The 22986-nt window shown below is 42.4% G+C and overlaps 1 protein-coding gene across 4 annotated transcripts in view; it reads left to right on the forward strand.

Moving 5' to 3' along the window:
• Positions 1 to 22986, forward strand: part of LOC141161711 (neurabin-1-like) — a 110826-nt gene that overhangs the window by 34813 nt on the left and 53027 nt on the right. For all 4 annotated transcript variants that reach the window (XM_073646936.1, XM_073646939.1, XM_073646937.1 and 1 more), the window contains exons 3-8: positions 7583 to 7715; positions 7867 to 7987; positions 16828 to 16932; positions 20493 to 20622; positions 21880 to 22026; positions 22816 to 22869. In XM_073646936.1, coding sequence (XP_073503037.1) covers positions 7583 to 7715; positions 7867 to 7987; positions 16828 to 16932; positions 20493 to 20622; positions 21880 to 22026; positions 22816 to 22869 — 690 coding nt within the window. The remainder of the gene's footprint in view (positions 1 to 7582; positions 7716 to 7866; positions 7988 to 16827; positions 16933 to 20492; positions 20623 to 21879; positions 22027 to 22815; positions 22870 to 22986) is intronic.

The raw sequence follows: 22986 nt of genomic DNA on the forward strand, positions 1-22986 counted from the left end.
AAGAGACTTGTTTGGGCTAAAGAACACAAGGAATGGACATTAGACCAGTGGAAATCTGTGCTTTGGTCTGATGAGTCCAAATTTGAGATCTTTGGTTCCAACCACCGTGTCTTTGTGCGACGCAGAAAAGGTGAACGGATGGACTCTACATGCCTGGTTCCCACCGTGAAGCATGGAGGAGGAGGTGTGATGGTGTGGGGGTGCTTTGCTGGTGACACTGTTGGGGATTTATTCAAAATTGAACGCATACTGAACCAGCATGGCTACCACAGCATCTTGCAGCGGCATGCTATTCCATCCGGTTTGCGTTTAGTTGGACCATCATTTATTTTTCAACAGGACAATGACCCCAAACACACCTCCAGGCTGTGTAAGGGCTATTTGACCAAGAAGGAGAGTGATGGGGTGCTACGCCAGATGACCTGGCCTCCACAGTCACCAGACCTGAACCCAATTGAGATGGTTTGGGGTGAGCTGGACCGCAGAGTGAAGGCAAAGGGGCCAACAAGTGCTAAGCATCTCTGGGAACTCCTTCAAGATTGTTGGAAGACCATTTCCGGTGACTACCTCTTGAAGCTCATCAAGAGAATGCCAAGAGTGTGCAAGGCAGTCATCAAAGCAAAAGGATGCTACTTTGAAGAACCTAGAATATAAGGCATATTTTCAGTTGTTTCTCACTTTTTTTGCTAAGTATATAATTCCACATGTGTTAATTCATAGTTTTGATGCCTTCAGTGTGAATGTACATTTTTCATAGTCATGAAAATACAGAAAAATCTTTAAATGAGAAGGTGTGTCCAAACTTTTGGTCTGTACTGTATATATGTGTATATATCATATATGTGTGTGTGTGTGTATGTACAGTGCCTACAAGTAGTATTCAACCCCCTGCAGATTTAGCTGGTTTGATAAGATGCAAATAAGTTAGAGCCTTCAAACTGCAAACGAGAGTAGGTTTTATGAACAGAAGCATAAATCTTACAAACCAAAAAGTTATGTTGCTCAGTTGAATTTTATTAAATTTTAAACATAAAAGTGTGGGTCAATTATTATACAACCCCTATGTTTAATATTTTGTGGAATAACCCTTGTTTGCAATTACAGCTAATAATCGTCTTTTATAAGACCTGATCAGGCCGGCACAGGTCTGTGGAGTTATCTTGGCCCACTCCTCCATGCAGATCTTCTCCAAGTTATCTAGGTTCTTTGGGTGTCTCATGTGGACTTTATTCTTGAGCTCCTTCCACAAGTTTTCAATTGGGTTAAGGTCAGGAGACTGACTAGGCCACTCCAACAACTTGACTTTTTCCCTCTTGAACCAGGCCTTGGTTTTCTTGGCTGTGTGCTTTGGGTCGTTGTCTTGTTGGAAGATGAAATTACGACCCATCTTAAGATCCTTGATGGAGGAGCGGAGGTTCTTGGCCAAAATCTTCAGGTAGGCCGTGCTATCCATCTTCCCATGGATGCGGACCAGATGGCCAGGCCCCTTGGCTGAGAAACAGCCCCACAGCATGATGCTGCCACCACCATGCTTGACTGTAGGGATGGTATTCTTGGGGTCATATGCAGTGCCATCCAGTCTCCAAACGTCACGTGTGTGGTTGGCACCAAAGATCTCGATCTTGGTCTCATCAGACCATAGAACCTTGAACCAGTCTGTCTCAGAGTCCTCCAAGTGATCATGAGCAAACTGTAGACGAGCCTTGACATGACGCTTTGAAAGTAAAGGTACCTTACGGGCTCGTCTGGAACGGAGACCATTGCGGTGGAGTACGTTACTTATGGTATTGACTGAAACCAATGTCCCCACTGCCATGAGATCTTCCCGGAGCTCCTTCCTTGTTGTCCTTGGGTTCGCCTTGACGCTTCGGACAAGCCTGGCCTCGGCACGGGAGGACACTTTCAAAGGCTGTCCAGGCCGTGGAAGGCTAACAGTAGTTCCATAAGCCTTCCACTTACGGATGATGCTCCCAACAGTGGAGACAGGTAGGCCCAACTCATTGGAAAGGGTTTTGTACCCCTTGCCAGCCTTGTGACCCTCCACGATCTTGTCTCTGATGGCCTTGGAATGCTCCTTTGTCTTTCCCATGTTGACCATGTCTGAGTGCTGTTCACAAGCTTGGGGAGGGTCTTAAATAGTCAGAAAAGGCTGGCAAAAGAGATCTTTAATCCACACATGTGAAGCTCATTATTCTTGGTGCCTGAACTACTTCTTAATACTTTAGGGGGACCAAACAGAATTCTTGTGGTTTGAGGGGTTGAATAATAAATGACACTCTGAATTAACTTTTAACGTTTAAAAAAAAAAAAAAAAAAAAAAAAATTTGCTGCAGTGCATTTCCCACTTCCAGGCTGATCTACAGTACAAATGTCACAATGCCAAGTTAATTCCGCATGTGTCAACCAGCTAAATCAGCAGGGGGTTGAATACTACTTGTAGGCACTGTACGTACAGTTGGTACGGAAAGTATTCAGACCCCTTTAAATTTTTCGCTTTGTTTCATTGCAGTCATTTGGTAAATTCTAAAAAGTTCATTTTTTTTCTCATTAAAGTACACTCTGCACCCCATCTTGCCTGAAAAAAAACAAATGTAGAAATTTTTGCAAATTTATTAAAAAAAAGAAAACTGAAATCACATGGTCATAAGTATTCAGACCCTTTGCTCAGACACTCATATTTAAGTCACATGCTGTCCATTTCCTTGTGATCCTCCTTGAGGTGGTTCTACTCCTTCATTGGAGTCCAGCTGTGTTTAATTAAACTGATAGGACTTGATTTGGAAAGGCACACACCTGTCTATATAAGATCTCACAGCTCACAGTGCATGTCAGACCAAATGAGAATCATGAGCTCAAAGGAACTGCCCAAGGAGCTCAGAGACAGAATTGTGGCAAGGCACAGATCTGGCCAAGGTTACAAAATAATTTCTGCATTACTCAAGGTTCCTAAGAGCACAGTGGCCTCCATAATCCTTAAATGGAAGAAGTTTGGGACCACCATAAGTCTTCCTAGACCTGGCCGTCCAGTCAAACTGAGCTATTGTGGGAGAAGAGCCAATAACCCATCAATTCAAAACCAAACAGAAATATGTTAAGTTAAGCAAAAAGAGCAGCAACTACGAGAACAAGTCTCTCTACAAATAAAGCCAGGCAGAGATGAATGTTTGCACAAGGGAAGAATATGATATATATTATATTATGTTTTTCCACATTTCTCCCCTCATGACTTTATTGGTACTTTTGGATCTTCACTTGTTTTATCCTTTCATAGATCCTGTGACTGTTGTCTATATAATTGGATTGAGCAGGCCCGTGAGCTTTTGGTGCTTTTCACTTGTCCAAGGAAGCTTTGGCTTCTCCATTAGTACAACCTATGGATAAATCTAAGCTCTCTGGCACACTGGTAGGACATGGTGACAAGATTTCCCTTTTAGCCAGTGATTACTCAAAGCTTTGCCGTGTTCCATCACCCACTCGCTTGTTTACAGTTGTTATCTGTGATCTTGAACCTTACCTTGGCTCCACCATGACGTCTGATTACGATGGTGACCATAAACAAGACACTAGATGAGCCGGCGTACGTCATCTGGTGACCGATCTCCTAAATACATGGGATACGTGCGCTGTGCGGATGATGACAAACCTTTTACATGACTGTAGGTAATGTTTTATCGGATCCCTTTGACTCCTATTGTCTGCAGTTCAGGGGTTGTGGTTTCCCGAGTACAAAGAGCGGTTTGCTGTACGGCTGAGTAATTGAGAACATGTCTTGTGACCAGAATATGCCCTGATTTCTGATCAGAGCCCTCATCTATCCATGTCTGGCAGGTAATTGCAAAAAAAAAAAAAATTCCGAAAGGATTTCCGCATTCCGTATTCTTCCCTTGTACAAACATTCATCCCTGCCTGCCTTTATTTGTAGAGAGACTTGTTCTCGTAGTTGCTGCTCTTTTTGCAACTTTACATATTTCTGTTTGGTTTTGACTTGTTGGGTTATTGCAGTCGTGTCAGAACAAACTTCAATTTCCTTTTTTCTTTATCTCCAGGTAAAGTTGTAAATATTACAAGTAAATTCACTTATTGCGCAAGAGACTCATTTTATTCCGGAATCTTGCGAAATCTTAATTTAACAACAAAATGTGACTATTCTACTAAGTACGGTAAATAAATTTGTTTTCTTTGCCAGTATATGAAAACAATTGTTCTCATTATAAGAAAACTATTCCTATAGTTAGAAATACTAGTAGGATTAGAACAAATCCGTGCCATGACCCCATCTGGGTACTGGTTATTAATCGCAAAGACAGACCTATAAAGCCCTCAGTTGGTGTTTGATCAGCTTATTGTATTCTCAGGTTCTTATTTTTCCGAGTCATTAGTTAATTATGGTTTCTAAAGGCGTATGTTGAGTAATGGTCGTGTGACTGCTGCGCAGGTGTACAGCTCTTTACATGGTTTGTAGAGCTCTGTCCTGCTGCAGTTTGTCCATCACATCACAAGGAAGATTTTCAGCATCTGCCAGCAGAGATTTTTATAGCTACAAGAAATTGAGATAGAACAAGTATAACATTTATTCATAGAATGGTAGAGTTGGAAGGGACCTCCAGGGTCTTAGTGTCCAACCCGCTGCTCAATGCAGGATTCAATAAACCATCTCAGACAGATGTCTGTCTCTGTCCAGCCTCTGTTTGAAGACGTCCATTGAAGGAGAACTCTCTACCTCTCATGGTCGCCTATTCCACTCATTGATCACCCTCAGGCTATGTGCCCAACGATGCAGAAATGCTCTGGATTTTTCCTGAGCGTTTTTGCATCTCCCTGGCAGAAAAAACGCATGCGGATTGTACATGCGTTTTCCTGCCAGGGACATGCGGAAGTGAAGCGTTTTTCACATGCGATTTCGCATGCGGGTTGTCAAGCGCTTTCCAAGTAATTTTAGCATCACTTGGAAAAGTGCTCGACAACTTGGTCACACTATGTAAATCCATGCAACTGGCATGGATTTTATATAGTGTGACCAAGTTAGTTAAAATGAAGAATAAAAATGGTAAAAAAAAAAAAAACCATATACTCACCTTCCGATGGTCCCTGGTCGTCTTATCCGATGCGTCCGGTCTCCCCGGGTGTCTCGCGGTGGTCTTAAAGGACCCTCCATGACATCATTTAGTCATGTGGCCCGTCACATGACTAAATGATGTCATGGAAGGTCCTTTAAGACAATCGCTAGCTGCCGGGGAGCCAGAACGCATCGCTATGGAGACCGGGGGCCATCAGAAGGTGAGTATAATAATATATTTTTTTATTTAATTTTTTTTTTAATTTTTTTTTTTTTTTTTTACAAGTACTATGGTACCCGGGTCTGGAGGACAGCCTCCTCTTCTCTAGACCTGGGTACCATCCTCACATTGAACTGCTTAATATCCGCATGTGAACATGTAGTCATGCGGATATTAAGCGATTTCAATGCAAGTCAATGGCAGCAAAATCGCCGTGATTCCGCAAAATAATTGGTAGTGCTGCGTTTTTTTCCGTAATGATAACCCGCAGCGGAAATTTCCGCAGCATGTGCACAGCACATGCGGATTATCATTGGGGAACATGGCAGGCCTTCTACCAAGCGTTTAAGCGTTTCTGCAGCGGAATTGCCACTGCGGAAACGCTTAAACGCATAGTGGGCACACAGCCTTACTGTCAAAAAGTTTTCTCTAATATCTAATCTGTATCTTCTCCCTTTCAGTTTCATTCCATTGCTTCTCGTGTTTCCATGTGCAAATGAGAATACAGCTGATCCTTTTACAGTGTGACAGCCTTCCAGATATTTTGTAGACAGCTATTAAGTCTTTTCTCAGTCTTCTCTTTTTCAAGCTAAACATTCCCAAATCCTCTAACCGTTCCTAATAGGACATAGTTTGCAGACCGGTCACCATTCTGGTTGCTCTTCTCTGAACTTGCTCCAGTTTTTCAATGTCTTTTTTAAAATGTGGTGCCCAAAACTGGACACAGTATTTCAGATGAGGTCTGACCAAAGAGGAGTAGAAAGGGTTTTTTTTTTTTTTTTGCTGGAACCACAATTGCCATGTTAATTCTGTAATACGCTTGCTTGATATGATTTGATTGCAAATGTTTGTTAGTTTTTGGAGCCCCTTGCAATTCCAAGAACTGCTCTGGAGCTCCCGATTTGAATGCTCGAGTGTGCACCAATGTTCTGTTCACTGTCAATTCGACTGACCGAGATAGCTGTGTATCTAGGTTATGTGCGTCAGTACCATAGTCAATAAATGGTGCAGAGCATGCTCAAACTTTGCTAAAATCAGAAGGGGGACTGCAGAGCCTCTTCTCAAGATTGATTGGGATCTCGATGGTTGGATCTGCAACTTAGCACCAATCCTGTATATTAAGTTGTGATAGGGAGAAAACGCTAGAAAATGTACAAAGAGTAGAAAAGATCTCCGGACTCTTTGCTTCCTCACCCATGTTAATTCATCACTTATGATCCTATTTTATTTCTCCGATGTTTTATTAGATAGCACTCGGCCCAAGGTTATCCTATACGCCAGTGCAGACCATGAACCCATACAAGTGTATGGGTGCATGTAAAACATTGAACTGCACTCGGATGACACAGACAATAGAGAAGATGGAGAAAATCAGTTGTCCGTCTTTTCTGCATCTGTAATACGATTCTGTCATCAGAGAATCCGATCACTGTGAACTAACACTCTGATGAGAGTTTGAGTTGAGTGTCATTAACATAATCAATCCCCCTCTGATCTGTTTGCAGTTAAGGCCCCGTCACACTAAGCGACGCTACAGCGATCCCGACAACGATACGACCTGTCAGGGATCGTTGCTGCGTCGCTATGTGGTCGCTGGTGAGATGTCAAACAGTCAGATCTTCCCAACGACGCAGCAACGATGCGGCGACCCGTAGCGATCTGTATAACGATACATGCCTATGTTTTTCTGTGTCTGAGTCGTCAACAAGGTTGTTGGTAAGGTGTCAAACACACCGATACATGCTACCCAGCGGGGCCTCAACGATCAAAAAAAGGTCCAGACCATTCAGACACGACCAGCGATCTCACAGCAGGGGCCTGGTCGCTGCTAAGTGTCAAACGTAGCGAGATCGCTACTGAGGTCGCTGTTGCTTAGTGTGACTGGGCCTTTAGACAAAAGTTGTCATTTCCTCACAACCTCATCTATTTCCCAGCTGAAAATGCAGCAGAAAACTAACCCCATGTTCTCTACAGCATTGCCAGATTTAAAGATATTTCCATAATTTGCTGCTGCATTATGAGCAATTTACCTCTTGCTTTCCTTGTATAATTTATTTCTAGGTATAGTATAGTATAGCACCCTTTTAATCATTCTGCAAGTGTATTCATTGGGGTTTTTGCACGTGTAGAGTACTACAAATATCTGAAAATTTGCATTGAGATTGTGTTCTCTTGTAATTCTATGCATTCATAAGGGAATGCAAGAAAAATCGGGTGTGGAAGTATTATAAATCAGCTGGCGTTCTACCCCAAGTATAACTGCTACTTTGCTGACTTCTTTTAATATGTTGCCTTTTCCCTTCAAGGTATTTCCTACATTTTCCAATGAAGACTATGACCGACGTAATGAGGAGGTGGACCCGGTTGCTGCTTCTGCTGAGTACGAGTTGGAAAAAAGAGTGGAAAAGATGGACGTTTTCCCCGTCGAAATTGAAAAAGGTAATTTTTTTCCCACATAGATGTGAAGGAACCTGGCTGACCTTATTGATTAAACAAATCATCTGGGTCCACCGGTCACCGATGGTTATTCGTAGCTTTTTATAATGGTGGTTCTGTTTTTCTTGCTTACGTGTGATTTGTCTTTGTCCAGGTGACAGTGGCCTTGGAATCAGCATTATTGGCATGGGGGTCGGTGCAGACCAGGGCTTGGAGAAGCTGGGAATATTTGTTAAAACGATTACAGAAGGGGGAGCTGCTCAACGGGACGGACGGTAAGGAATCTTAAGTTGTTGCTCCCGGACAACTCTTTTGTCACCCACCTACTGCATAGGTGATAACTTATTGATCTGTGGGGGTCCGGTCACTAGGACTCGCACTGCTGTTCAGACTTGGCAACTTTCATCCCTGTTGGAATGGAGCAGGGTGCACGCTTGATCACCATTCCATTCTTTCTTTATGCGGCTTACGAGCTGTGCTCGGCTTTTTCAGGTAGATGTTTGGCGTTGGATCTGCCGCTCCATTTTAACAGGCATAAAAATTCCCCATTCTGACAATCTGTACTGGTTCCCATAGTTGGACACCCACCAATCAGCAAGTAATCATCTATCCATTAGATGGATAGCTTTTCACCAGACCAATCCCTTTTGATATTTATCGCTTGAACTTTTTTTTTCTCCCCAAGTTTGGATCTTTAATAATGAGAACGCGTGTTTAAAAGTTCTACAGGTGGTAGTCAATATGAAAATCTGCACTGATCAAGTAATTTGGAACCAATTTAAAGGGGACTTTATAGTCAATCCTTTGGCAAACTTCTCCGCCCCTGAGGAAGCATGTGTGAAACGCGTGTTGGGGTGTGGAACAGTTTTGCAGCGCTGCACTATGAACCTGAGTCAGTACCTGTCTTTTTGGTTGTTTTTTTATTACTTATCCCTACTACGTCATATACTGCTCTCTTTTATGGAGATATTATTTTGATATTTGTTGGCACTTGCACTTTATGTATTTATTTGACTTTGCTATCAAACAATACACTTTTCACTCTTCTTGGCCTCATTGGTCCATTTTTATCTCTCATTTGTATCAGGTTCTGACTTAATTTTTAGGTTGTATACACTGCTCAAAAAAATAAAGGGAACACTGAAATAACACATCCTAGTTCTGAATGAATGAAATATTCTCATTGAATACTTTGTTCTGTACAAAGTTGAATGTGCCGACAACAAAATCACACAAAAATCATCAATGGAAATCAAATTCATTAACCAATGGAGGCCTGGATTTGGAGTCACCCCCAAAATTAAAGTGGAAAAACATACTACAGGCTGATCCAACTTTTATGTAATGTCCTTAAAACAAGTCAAAATGAGGCTCAGTATTGTGTGTGGCCTCCACGTGCCTGTATGACCTCCCTACAACGCCTGGGCATGCTCCTGATGAGGTTGCGGATGGTCTCCTGTGGGATCTCCTCCCAGGCCTGGGACATCATGTCTCGCTCCATCCACCAACGTCACGTTGCACCACAGACTGTCCAGGAGTTGGCGGATGCTTTAGTCCAGGTCTGGGAGGAGATCCCACAGGAGACCATCCGCAACCTCATCAGGAGCATGCCCAGGCGTTGTAGGGAGGTCATACAGGCACGTGGAGGCCACACACAATACTGAGCCTCATTTTGACTTGTTTTAAGGACATTACATAAAAGTTGGATCAGCCTGTAGTATGTTTTTCCACTTTAATTTTGGGGGTGACTCCAAATCCAGGCCTCCATTGGTTAATGAATTTGATTTCCATTGATGATTTTTGTGTGATTTTGTTGTCGGCACATTCAACTTTGTACAGAACAAAGTATTCAATGAGAATATTTCATTCATTCAGATCTAGGATGTGTTATTTCAGTGTTCACTTTAGTCTTTTGAGTAGTGTATGTTTGGATGTTCTACAGTGGGGTAATTCCTTCTATTATAGGTTTGAGACTCAGGAAGAAATCTGTTAAATTAAATGAGTTTTTCTTAGAAATGTCTGGCATTTCAGTGGGAGGTTGATTGGATCATTGCTTTGCTCATGCCATTATTATCTCATGGGGGTTACGGCCACCTTGCCTTGTGGAACAGTGGACCCTCGTTTTCTCAGATCCTAAAGATAGCACCCAGACGTCTACGCTAGAAGCCAGTCCATCCAAGATTTTGTCGCCTTCCTATAATATTGTTATTACTTGTATCTGCAGGAATAATTCCGTAATCTATGGAATGATGGAGGTTATAGGTTTCTCTGGCCTTGCATTGCAGACCTCTCAGCAGATGCATGCTCCTTTTGCCTATGAGAGTACATACTGCCTGTATTTGCGGTTTCGCAGGTCATCGAGTCCTATGGGCATGATGCGGCTACTCCTAATACCATTATATTAAGGAATGTAGCCGTTGGGTCATAGCTAGACTCCCGTAGCTTGCTGTTGTTATTAATAATAAAGTAATATTCAGAAACTCTAGACGAGCAGCATCGTGTGAAGTTTTGCCAAAAATATTTTGAGTATTTTTTTCATTTCAGATTTATTAGGAGAATAAAATATAAGAGAGATAAAGGATCTCACGCTCTGAAGATGTGACCTGTAATTGTTACTCATCATCCCAACATTTATTGTCATTGCTCATTTAGAATTGTACAGAATTATCTGGCAATGATCAGAGCCTAATTGACTTAAATGGGGATTAGCAGTACCACCAGGCTGAGACACACCGGCATGCCTGGAAAACATTGACGGGACAACGACATTTCCAGGAATGGCGTATGTTCCTAACCATCAGTGTGTCTACCTGGAAAACTTCTTAAGGGAAAGCAGAAAATGACTGTTCAAACCAAGCTCAGGCGCTCGGTGCACCCTGGTTGCGGCCGAGCAGTTCAGTGCTCGGCGCACCCTGGTTGCGGCCGAGCAATTCAGCGCACCTTCTCCCTCTTTTGTTTTCCACCTCTCTCTGCCCTCTTAAGATTCCTGTAAAGCCAGAGCAGTCAATCCAGGAAGAGGAGGGTGGAGATAGCTGTAAAACAAGTAGGAGGGAAGGTGCACTGAACTACTCTGTCGCACCAAGGGTGCACTGAGTGCCCGTGCTTGGTTTGAACAGTCATTTTGTGCTCACAGACTTCCCATGAGGTTCTCCTGTTCTGGGGGCCCTTTTTCTCCACACTGACCACATTTTCTTAGATGTTTGACATTTTTTCGGCATAAACCGTTTCATAAAAAAAATACTAGTTCTAAAATTCGCTGTTTTTCTTGTCTCTTGCCAAATTTGACTGAAAAAGTGGCCATAGTTTCCAATAAGACGTCTTCTGTCATATTTATTAAGAAGAAAGTTGTAAAGCGCACCCGTTAGCAGGATTGTGCTCAGTAAACTACATACACTGTCTGGTGGGTGATATTACACTGATTAATGTGATACCTTGGTTGATGAAATCCATCTTGTGGTTCTTGTCTAAGCTTTACTTTCAGTTTGGAGATAATGATATGCTTGGGCTCCGGGGTGGCCTGTGGGGGGCGCTCTATCTGGTGCTCTGCTTACTTATTCAGCTATATGCTGTTATGACAGCTCACTGATTGTTCACTGACCTGCCTCCTATTTTACATATCTTCTAGTAGTGCAGGGCTAGGTAAAATAGGAGGCAGGTCAGTAAGCAGAGCACCAGATAGAGCGCCCCCCACAGCCCACCCCGGAGCCCAAGCATATCATTATCTCCAAACTTAAAGTAAAGATTACACAAGAACCACAGGACGGATTTCATCAACCAAAGTATCATGGGAATATAAAGGACATTCAAAATATTGAAAATAACCCTTAAATAAAATAAACTTAAATAACACGTATTAAAAGAAATACTAGACAACTGGTTGGATAAATCAAGGCCGCAGTGCTTTATTAAGGATATCATATTTCAACGAATAATAATATATAACATAACTTATAATAAACACATCAAAAACAACCGACTCAGTCCTTACTTGACTCCAGTCGGTAATCCAGTCCATTTATAAATTAATTAAAACCACACAGCCAGAAGGCTGAGTGTTAGCTCCCTTCAATAAAGCCAAGCGACAGTAGAACCTAAAGAGAAAAAGGGGTGGGTGGGACGGGGAGCTTTCAAAAAATTTTCTTCAGACAGCGCCCCTCAGTTTAAATCCAAGGGATTGGACACGCCCTGCTGTGTTAAACACCAATCAGCTGATCCTGTATGAGCAGAAGAAAGCATCACCAGGTGTGTAAATTCTGCCCAGCAAACTGTTCAGGTTTATCTTGCCGGCTTCATTAACCCTTAAATAACTCCGGCAAGAATAAAACAATAGTTAAGTAAAGCAAGCTGATAAATCACAAAAAACAGTAACTAGTCCCAATATTCCCATGAGCCTCATTTTCTCATTATCGGGGGCTTTACATTTTAATCAGTGTAATGTCTCCCACCTGACAGTGTATGTAGTTTACAGAGCACAATCCTGCTGACAGATGCGCTTTAAAAAGGCACAAATCTTCACCTGATCAGTTTTGGTTGGTAGACAAAAATTTGGCACATGTCAGTCCAACTACGAGATCTCGTTACTTACTGGTGTACATAATGTGTATGTGAGCTATAGGAGAAAGCGGAGCGCGGCTCCCCGGCTGTTTCTAACAGTCCTATGGGCTACGAATTGAGCACACATTCCTGGCCACCACTCCATCCCATCATGGAGAGAGGAAGAAACGTCTGTTCTGGTGATTATGTGGTTGGTTGATAAATGTGCATTGTGGAAACCCCCTTTAAGTGCTCACATACTTTATTTTTATCTGTGTTCTGTCCTGTTTTTTTGCTAGGTCTCTTGTGCCGAAAGTATCTTGTACTACTAGTTTGGGATGGGTCTGCACGCCGCCATCAATATTGTAAACCTTTTCATATAGACACATGGATATAAATATAATAATGATAATTATTATTTTCAAAGCTAATAGTTGTGTGCAGTCACATCCATATTTATATAAGCTTTGTGTCTATATGAAAATACTTTGACGTCGCTGGTGACTGTGTGCGGTGACCGGACTGAGGCATGTTCCCGTTCCCATAGAGAAGATATGCTGCAGATTTTCTGCCCAGAAAAAAAAAATTACCAAATCTCAAGGCTGCAGAAGAAAATCTATATGGAAACTGTTCTTAAACGGCAAATTCTGTTGCTGCGCCCCCCCCCCCATTCAGTTTTAACGGCGAAGTCTAAATCTGCCAAAAAACTTTATTTGCTGTGGATTATTGTAGACCTGAAAAAATGTTTAACTTCTTAAAGGGAGTGTCCACTAATTTTAATTTTCATGTTGATTTAAAATAAATAAATCGTACCCCTGCTACTTCTCTTTACTGCTGTCAGTGTCCCCCACCTGTCTCTTACTTTTTTGGTGTAGGATCAAATGAAGTGATTGGCTGCAGCCCCCATGTTTTGTCCATGCTGGAAGAAAGAGCTAGTAGATTGTTTGACTACAGTGGTCACCTTCCTTTTTAGCCAATCAGTGGTGGTTGATTATCTGTAATGGCCACCTAACCCTCCCCTCCAGAGGAGAAAACCATGAGATCGGCATGGGACCCTGGCAGCAGTAAAGAGGGTGAGCAGGGGTCCACTAGGGCAGGGTTCCCCAACTCCAGTCCTCAAGGCCCACCAACAGGTCATGTTTTCAGGATTTCCTTAGTATTGCACAGGTGATGGAATTATTGACTGTGCAGGTGATGCAATTATCACCTGTGTAATACTAAGGAAATCCTGAAAATATGACCTGTTGGTGGCATTGAGGACTGGAGTTGGGGAACCCTGCACTAGGGAAGTAAATGGTGGTTCATTGTTTTTTTTTGTTTTTGTTTTTTTTCGGGGCACCTTTTTAAAATAATAGTGGACAACAAGTGTAAAAACAGAAGAGAAAAGCAACTTTTTAATTAAAAAAACACTATACTTGCCTTTAATAAAACGTCTCCTTTTATCGCCTCTTACCTTTTGTGACCCCTGCTGCGATCACTTGGGCTGAGGCGTCATTGCAGGCAGAGGACTGGGCAAGGGGATCAGGGAAGCACCAGGAAAGCGGAGTATAATATGTTGTTTAGTTTCTTGTCCTACTCACAACGGTTAAATCGGCACAAAAATTACACTTTTTAGTGCGACTATGTGGCTGCAAATATTCCTGTGCTTTCTAGCAGCCTTTTTCAACAGTTCCACCCCTTGCCGCCTTCGCCACACATCAGTTATTCGCGGTCAAATGATATATCTGTATCTACCATAGTCTATGGGGGTAGTTCACATGTCCTTCTTTTTTTTTTTTCTTTTCTTGGACTTGGTGGTCACTTGTCCAAGTGTCAGATCAAACTCGCAAATAAAAGTCTGAGTCCGTGAAAAAAATCGCAGCACTCGAATGCCCTCTGTGCCTGTGCTGTCAGTCTTTCACAGACTGTTTTGACAGATGCTGGCGAAACCTCCTTTTTTTTTATTTTTATTTTTTTTATTCATACAATAAAAACTTGAATCTCTTACCAAAGACTGACAATGACCAAACTGATGAAAAGCACTGATGAAACCGTTTTTTGCCTGCAAGAAAAATCACTTATGTCTGAATGAGCCCTACAGAAGCATGATCAGTCCCACTTCAAGAAACTGATCAGCAGTGTAAAGCATAGGGGACATGACTATATTAGTGGTCAGAACGGAGTCATTTAGTCCTTCTATTATGTGGTGACTCCTGGAGAATCCTTTTACTCAGCCCGAAGTCTATAGTCACCATGGTATATGACTATAGTGTAACAGATCCCGTCCTCCCCAGGGTTGTGCACTGTATACGGGGTGCGGCGTCACTGATGTAATGTTTACCATGTCACACATTGTACACGCTATATGTGTATAAATCATTACACAGTCAGCAGGCAGGCAGCATGGTGTGTGGAGGTTTTCCTCCCTGCAGGGTGTGTTTAATGCTGGGAGTTTTGCATTAGTAAGACATATTTCTTAGTAATTATCACGTGTCACTCGCTCGTATATTTTAGTGTTCTCTATCCAGCCTGAAAATAAAGATTAGTTTTATATTGGAAGCCATTGTTAGAATATTCCCACCAGAATGCCCATGTCCTCATGCCCAGGATATGGGAGGGGGGTCACCAGGGTTTATATAGTAGTAGCAGTACTGCTCATTGAATCTGCCTCGGAATGGCTCCTAAAGGCCCCCCCCACACACATCAGAATTAAAGGGGTTGTGTCCTTTCCAAAAAGTTTTTCCTATAAGCTCCATTAGTAGTAAAAAAAACAAAACAAACAAAAAACCCCTAATAAACTGTGCCTTGCTCACCCTACCCAGGTCCATCGCTGAGTCTGCGCCGCTGTTCCTGGTGATGTTATGCTGAGGGTTTGCTGCCAATATCTGAGCTAAGCGGCTTTCCCAGAGTTGACAGCACAAGCCGCTGAGCTGACTGACTGGTTGTAGAGCTATGAACGTGATGTTACCGCTGCAGGTGATAACAGACATCGGGAGCAGCGGCGGACCGGGGTAGCATGAGTAAAGATCAGTTTATTTTGTTACTAATAATGGTGCTTATAGGAAAAGCTTTTATGAAAGGGGACAACCCTTCTAAGTTGGACAAACCCGCCAATACCTGCAGGATGTGTATGTGGGTCTCCCCACTCTTCCCTGACAGATGTGGAGGAAGAAAAGGATCCGGTCTCCTGAATTTCAGCAGCCAAACTTTTTCGTTTGTCTTGGAAATAAGCCACTGCCAGAGGGGTCTGACCGCTCCCCTCTCATAGAGAATGCAGGACGGCTGCTTATTGTCTGGAGGCCTTAGGACAGTGTTCACACATTCAGGCTTTGCTCTGGGTGTGCTGTGGATTCCGTACTGCAAATCCTAAGCAATTTACCGTATAAAACAAGCAAACAGGGTTTCTTAAAACGTCATTCGTGAAATCCCCATGAAAATGACTTTCAAAAGTGTCGCGTACTCATTCTTGTGCAGATTTTCATTGAGTATTTCAGCTTGTTCACTGATTTGTGATGGAGTAGGGTGAAGTCTGCGACAAAATCAGTGAGCGACGTGTGGATTTCGTTCACTGATTTGTGATCAGATCAGCAACGAAAACTTTCCGCAATACTGCATTCCTTCCGCAGTGGCCTCCTATAGGGAGAATTGTACGACTGGTGATCAAGCTGGACCAGCGGCAAACAGCGGAGCAGTGTGCTGGCTCCATTATTAGGAGGGGTCATCTACGTGAGAAAATCCCTCCAAAAAGAGTGTTTAAATAAAGCAATAATTTAATAATATTTGACATGAATGTACTTAAAATATATTCGGCAGTTAAGGTTTATTTGGCGCTGCTAAACTTTGCTGTTTTAGGTGAGCCGTGCTGATGACCCCGCACAGCTGCCGAGACGCTGCGAGATCGTGCACGTGTCCTATGCTAATGATCAAGACACGTGATTGATACCTGTCGGATGTGATTGTAAAACTTATAAGCTCTGGCAACGAAAGTGACAATGGTCAGATATGTAATTCAGGATTTTGGGAAAGCTGGGTGACTTCCATTTTGGGAACTGCAATGGGGGTTACAGTAACCCCCATTGCAGATCCCAAAAGGGAAGTAGTCACCCAGATTTCCCAGAATCCTGAATTTGATATCTGCCTCGTTGTACTGTGATTCTTCCGAGTTGATTGCTGCACAGCTTTCCATGAATCAGATATATCTTTTAAGTAAACTATATATACGTGCTAATTTCAACACTGACACAAAAACGAGGATACGTGTCGCGTATGAACAACCGGGCTAAAAAAATTTTGGTTTTTCATTGTTCTGAATTGTTCACCTTGTGAGGTTCATTGAATGCATAACTAACTTTTATTTTTTTTCCTTTTGCTTTTCATTCTCATCACATTTGACCTTCGGCGTAGAATTGATCACTGCAGGACACCGTAGCCACATGTCTCTCTGTCAATATTGATTCCTATTACCCAATCATGATACGTCTGTTAATGATTGACGATCGCCTCCGCTCCCGACAGACGGCTGAGCTGTTTTTATTTTTTTTGTTTTACCTTAGTTTAGTTTAGTTTTAAACTTTAGATAAATTAGCTTTTCTTTTTTCCTTAGGATTGAAGTCAATGACCAAATTGTGGAAGTCGATGGTACAAGTCTAGTTGGGGTCACACAGCTCTTTGCTGCTACGGTACTTAAAAACACCAAAGGTACAGTCAGGTGGGTACGTCCTCATATATGTATGGATGTGTAACTTTATATGAATTGGGGCCGCAGCTCATTTTTTGTCATTTTTACGCTGTCTGTATATCTGTTTCTATATACAGAAGGTTTATTTTTATTTTTTATTTTTTTTGCTGCGGTTTTATTATGATTCAACCAAAATTGGCCAATCATAGGCATCGCTACAGCAGTTTATCACATTCACTATCTGGCATTGACCATCAGGGAGGCATAGATGCTACGGGCCTGTGCACACAGAGCTTTTTTTGAAGTCAAAACCAAAGTTTTCAAGTAGAAAACACTTTTTTTTTTTTTTTAGATGTTTTTGGAGGAGTTTCTTGATTCCTGCAGCGTATTGAAAGAGTTCCCTTGCAGCCTTCTGATTGGACAGTGCCTAGATTGGAGTGGATTCCATGAATTCCAAGAAGTGACACTTTCTATTTTTCTACTAGTTTTTTTTTTTTTTTTTTCCCCAAAACTTGAAGCGAAAAAAAAAATAAAAAAATCTGAACATAGTGGTAAAGTGGTAAAAAATTAATAGAAATTTTTTTGCAGCTTTTTTTTTAAGCAGGCTCACTCCAAAAAAAGAAAGAAAACCTCCATGTGCACATAGTCTGTGTTCAGTCGGCACAAATGGTGTCAGATCTTCTTTTCTAAAAGTTACAGCATGACTTAGCAACTCCGTCTTGAGCGGCTTGGATTGCTAGACGCACTTTTTAGCAGTCACTTATTAGGCTGTGTCTGTGGTGTGGATACTGGGAAGACCCTGGAGTACTCCTATTGTCAATCACTTACTGCGCTCAGTATAGCAGTGCTTTCACATTTTCTTTTTTTCCTTTATTTCTTTTTATCACATGCCTGGCATCGTCCTTCAGCATTCATCCATAGACTCCAGCATGGCAAACTGACAAGCAGCCATATTACTTGTCCCCTTCTCAGGAGGGTAAACGTTTTTCTGACAAGGCATCAAAAAGACAAATTACCTCCAGTTGCTGAAAAGCCAATTTGCATGCAACAACCAATGTCATTTGTGAAAAAAAAAACAAAAATCAAACTGGAATTCACGTCTATAAAGGCGTTGACCTTTTTTTTTCTTAAATGCATGGATTTGGGGCCAGTTTTTCTATTGTTTTATTAAAAATGTTGCACGGTTTGCCTTCTATGGTCTCTGTGTTGTGCTGTGTATTGCTCGTTACTGGAGTTGACTGAGGATCAGTCAGTGAGTTGGGTCTGACGGAGAGTGTTTATTCTTTTATCTGTCTTTTTATGAGCTCCTCCAAGCTGATTTATCACCAAAGTTAAATGTGCAGGGAAACATAGGGCCTGTAAAAGCCAAATGGTGTGTTATATATAATTTTTAATAATAAACCCAATTGCCAATACACGGATTACTGTTTCTAGTCTTCACGTCCTGCTTGACTGTCAGTAGCTGTTTTTTTTTTGCTCTTTATTTCTTGAGGCTATAATGAAGAGCAGGGATTGCCCAGGGTGGTGAAGGGTTTCTGCGCCCGCTGAGCACTGCTGCACTGGATTCCTCCCCTGGGGGTCTGATGAAGCCTTCTTTATACATACTAAGCTCTGTGCTTATTTTGGCAGATGTCCCATTATCCCGCTGTAACCAGAATGTCTCCTCTCTGAATTTGGTGGGCATGTGGCACTAGTGGGTGCTTTCACATTGCGTTTAGGCACCTGTTCAATGGCACTGTTGGGACTCTCGTCTGAACCTCCTGCAAGACTGGATTCAGATATATGCACCATCGGGGTCATAGATTATAATGGTGCCGACAGAGCGAACATGTGCTGTCGTGCATAATTTTTGGACGTGAACCCCTACTGGAGGCGGACACTCAGACGTAGTAGACTGCATTTGGGTGCCCGCCTCCAGTAGGTGCATACGTCCAAAAATTATGCACCACAGCACATGTTCCCTCTGTCGGCACCATTATAATCTATGAAACAGTCAGTCTCCGCATGTGTTGCGTCTGTTTACCACCGGAAAGCATGCAACCGTAGGGAGACCAACAAACATATTAGCCGAGCACGTTCAAGATACTCTGATAAGACCGAGCGCTCTGGATAACATGTTATCTGAGCATGTTCACTGAACACTATTAACAACCAAATCTCTCAGATCAGGTTCCCATCTCATAACTAATACAATACACATTCACACACAAACCTCCCACATAAGATGTACACCTAAACCACAGGCTGATCCACTGAAAAATCGGCATGCGTTACGTGTGTGCAAAATTGTCACAGAATTGCTGTGGATTTTACCCTCTGCATTGAAATCAATAGTAAATCCACAGCAAAATCCAGATGTAAGGCAGGCGAATATTGTGACAGATTTGTCCATGGTGTGAAATTTTGGCTGGCGTGAATTCACACTTAAAGGTGTTGCCTTAAGACCCTGCATAAAATTAGACAATCATCTGCTAACAGTATGGGGGCCTCCCAACTCTTCTGACTTCTTGTCTCCAGGAGATGATCCGCAGTCAGGTTCTTATAGAGAAGACAGGAGCGCACAGCAATGATCTTGGTTATGGGGGACTCTGTAGAGAGCGCGGTTGGTAAGACCGTTCAGCCGACTGCCATCTGTGATGTGTGAGGGACGTTGGAGTGAATTGGATAATTGGGGCAGGTCGGCATTGTACCTTGGTGATATGTGTGCGGCTCAGCTCTTCTGCCTCCAGATGAACAAGCTCCACTTTATCTTGGTTTATTGGGTGCACTGGCTCTGCCCTTTCATGGCCTTTTGGTACCTTTATCTGGCTCTGCCCTATGATGTGCTTGTTCCTTGAGTCATATTTTGCTGCACTTCTTGGTATTTGAGATGTAAACGAGGACAGAAGTCGTTAGATTTGCTACTTACATTTTGTGGATCTGTTTCCATACATCCTGGGTTATATTGCTGTGTATTCTCTGCAGCGTTCATTGTGGTGTATAGTGCATTGACATTGGGGACTTTTTTGTTTTTGGTCTCTTTTGGATCATTTTCATTCCATTTGTCCTTATTGCTTTCTGCATACATGTATGTGTGCCGGTATAAGTGGATCTCTTAATTTTATTATTTATTTTACTCACTTACATAGCACCATTAATTCCACAGCGCTCTACAGACATTATCATCACTGTCCCCATTGGGGCTCACAATCTACCCACACAAACACGGGGAGAACATACAAACTCCTTACAGATGTCGTCCTTGGTGGGATTTAAACCCAGGACTCCAGCACTGCAAGACTGCAGTGCTAACCACTGAGCCACCGTGTATTATGTGAGCTTCCGCCTCCACTTTGCCCTCATGTCTTTTTCTTATACATGTTGAAGAAGCGGCAGTCCTCTGCTCACACTTCTCATACTCGGTCATGTCCAGTTTTGCCAGAACGTAAAGCCACTCTTTCCAGTGGTTTCCCACTCTGATTTATGAAGACCATCTAGGAGGAGATAAGGACATGGTGGCTCTGGCAAGGCAAAACCTTTTTTTTTTTTTTTTTTTGACCTCTTGCTCATCAGTGATTTTTGTTTCTTCATTGTCTACTTTTTCATTTTAGGTTCCTCATTGGGAGAGAGAAACCGGGAACCCAGAGTGAAGTGGCTCGGCTCATCAGCGAGACTCTGGAGCAGGAGAGATGTCAGCAGCATATGTATGACCAGCAATACTCGGAGGGCAGCACCGGGCAGGTAATAGAGGACGTTTTGACCCCATCCCATGATACCTTTTATGGACAAAAGTAGTGTGGAAACCTTCACATTACACCTACAGGAGCTTCTATGTCGTCCGTTTTACGTCTGTAGACATTAATATGGAGTCGGCTTTCTTCCCTTTGCAGCTATAACAGCTTCAACTCTTCTGAGAAGGTTTTCTCCAAGATTTTTAAGTTGTCTGTGGGAATTTTTTGCCACTTCATCCAGAAGAGCATTTGAGAGGTCCGACAATAATGTTGGAGGAGAGGCCGAGCTGACAGTTTCTGTTCTAGTTCATCCTCAATGGTTCGATTTGATTGAGGTCCGAGCTCTGTGTGGCCGGTCATGTTCTTCGGCACCAAATTCACCCAACCATGCCTTTATGGGTCTCACTTTGTTTACTAGTTAACAGAAAAGGGCCTTCTCTGAACTGTTCCCACATAGCTGTAACCATCAGTTGGCCAAAATGTCTTGTGCTGAAACATTTCACTTCATGGGAACCAAGGAGCCACGGCCAACTCCTGAAAAAGAGCCTCCTAACAATATCTGTCCTCCACCAAACTGTACAGTGGGCACAACGCAGTCAGGCAGGTAACCTTCTCCTGGCATTTACTAAACCCAGACCGTCAATCAGATGGCAGATAGATAAACGTGATCCATCACTGCACAGAACGTTTCCTCCAGAGTTCAGTGGTGGCAGCTTTACACCACTCCATCCGATGCTTGGCATTGTGCTTGGTGATGTAAGGTTGACATTATTCTACCTTTTTTGGCTAATAGTAGCAATCGTAGAAAATCCTTGACACTCCGTTATGAGCCCAATATATTCACGAGGGCAACTTTCACCTCTTAAAGCGCTGATTAGTAGCAGATGGCTGCGGTTTATGCGCCCAAAGCAGCAAATCGATCACTGTGTGGACAGTCCCCTATAAATTTACCGTACTTCTGGTGTTCTGTGTATTTTTTGATTTGCTTCTATTATCTAAATGGTACAATATTATTATTTTTTTTTTTGCGCCATTTTAGCTAACCGGACAGTCCCCATACCACATATTCATGTGTCACATCCACTTTAAGGTGATTCATGTGCATTTGGGAAGAAGAATAAAATGACTTTATTCCTATCGCCCTTAGTATTGTAGTCCTGTATTCTTCTTCTGGTGATTTTACATGTGCAGGACATCTGTTTTAATACTTTTGTAAGTTTATAAATGTAGAATTCTTGGCAAACCTGTGCACTTTTTTTTTCGGCAGGAAGAAGATTTCGACGAGGATGATGAGGATAATCTAGAGTCGCATCTACATGGAAATTCTGTAGAAGTGTTCGAGTTGCCAGAAAGTGACGATATAAGTTTTCCTTCAGATATGGACGCCTCTCAGCTGGCACTCAAATTTAAAGAGGTAGAGTGCTGCTGATGTGATCGGCCCTACCTTACTCAGTATTTGTACACTAGAATGTCAATGATGTTATGGGAGCTGGTCGCATTTTATGTCATTGGGCCTAAAAAGTTCCAAAAATTAACGAGTATGTGGGGGAGACCTGCATCTGTCATACATTTATTTCATATCCTTTAATTATGCCATTAATGTACGAGAAAAGAATATCCCTTTTTTTTTTTTAAACCTTATGGTCTTAAAGGGGTTGTCCAGTCCTAGGCTAGTAGTCTGCATTCTATCTGACTGCAGACCTGAGAATCCTCACATAACATGCACTGTGAGGGTTCTCCAATGCCGGCGGCGGGCGCGTGACCACAAGTATGTGATTTGTTTACATGTCTCATGCCGACTAGACGTCTACAGCCTCTCTCAATGCATGTGTATTGAGTGAGGCCGGACACAGTCTAGGCGGAATGTGGCCGTAAGTATGCAAATCATATACTTGCGGTCACATGGCTGCCCGTTTCTGACGTTAACTGCAGACTAGTACTCCGAGGCCGGACAACCCCTTTAAGTCTTTAAATACTGGTGTAGATTTCTGAACCTCATTCACTAGCATTGGGCTAAAATATTCTCTGGATTTTTAGTGCAGGATTGACACCTAAAACTGCAATAAATTTGCCATCTGAGCGTAACCTTTTACACTAGAGGTTTTACCGCTTGGGGGCACAAAAGATATTGATGTTCTAGTTGAACAGTTGTGTTGTATTTTGTGTTTTACTAACTAGGATGTCTTTTTTTTTTTATACTCAGCTTCAGTTAAAGCACGCTGTCACTAATGCTGAAGTCAACCAGCTAAAAGATCGGGTGAGTCCGCAGTGATGGGTTGTAGGATGCAATCATGCAAACTTCACAGATCTGCTCCAATTTTCTTGTCACTTCCTGCTTTTAAGATATCTATATTTTATTGGGATGTGTACCTGG

The sequence above is a fragment of the Phyllobates terribilis genome, unplaced genomic scaffold (assembly GCF_046119375.1).
Source record: "Phyllobates terribilis strain yellow unplaced genomic scaffold, ASM4611937v1 Scaffold_9__5_contigs__length_417890890, whole genome shotgun sequence".
Taxonomy (NCBI): domain Eukaryota; kingdom Metazoa; phylum Chordata; class Amphibia; order Anura; family Dendrobatidae; genus Phyllobates; species Phyllobates terribilis.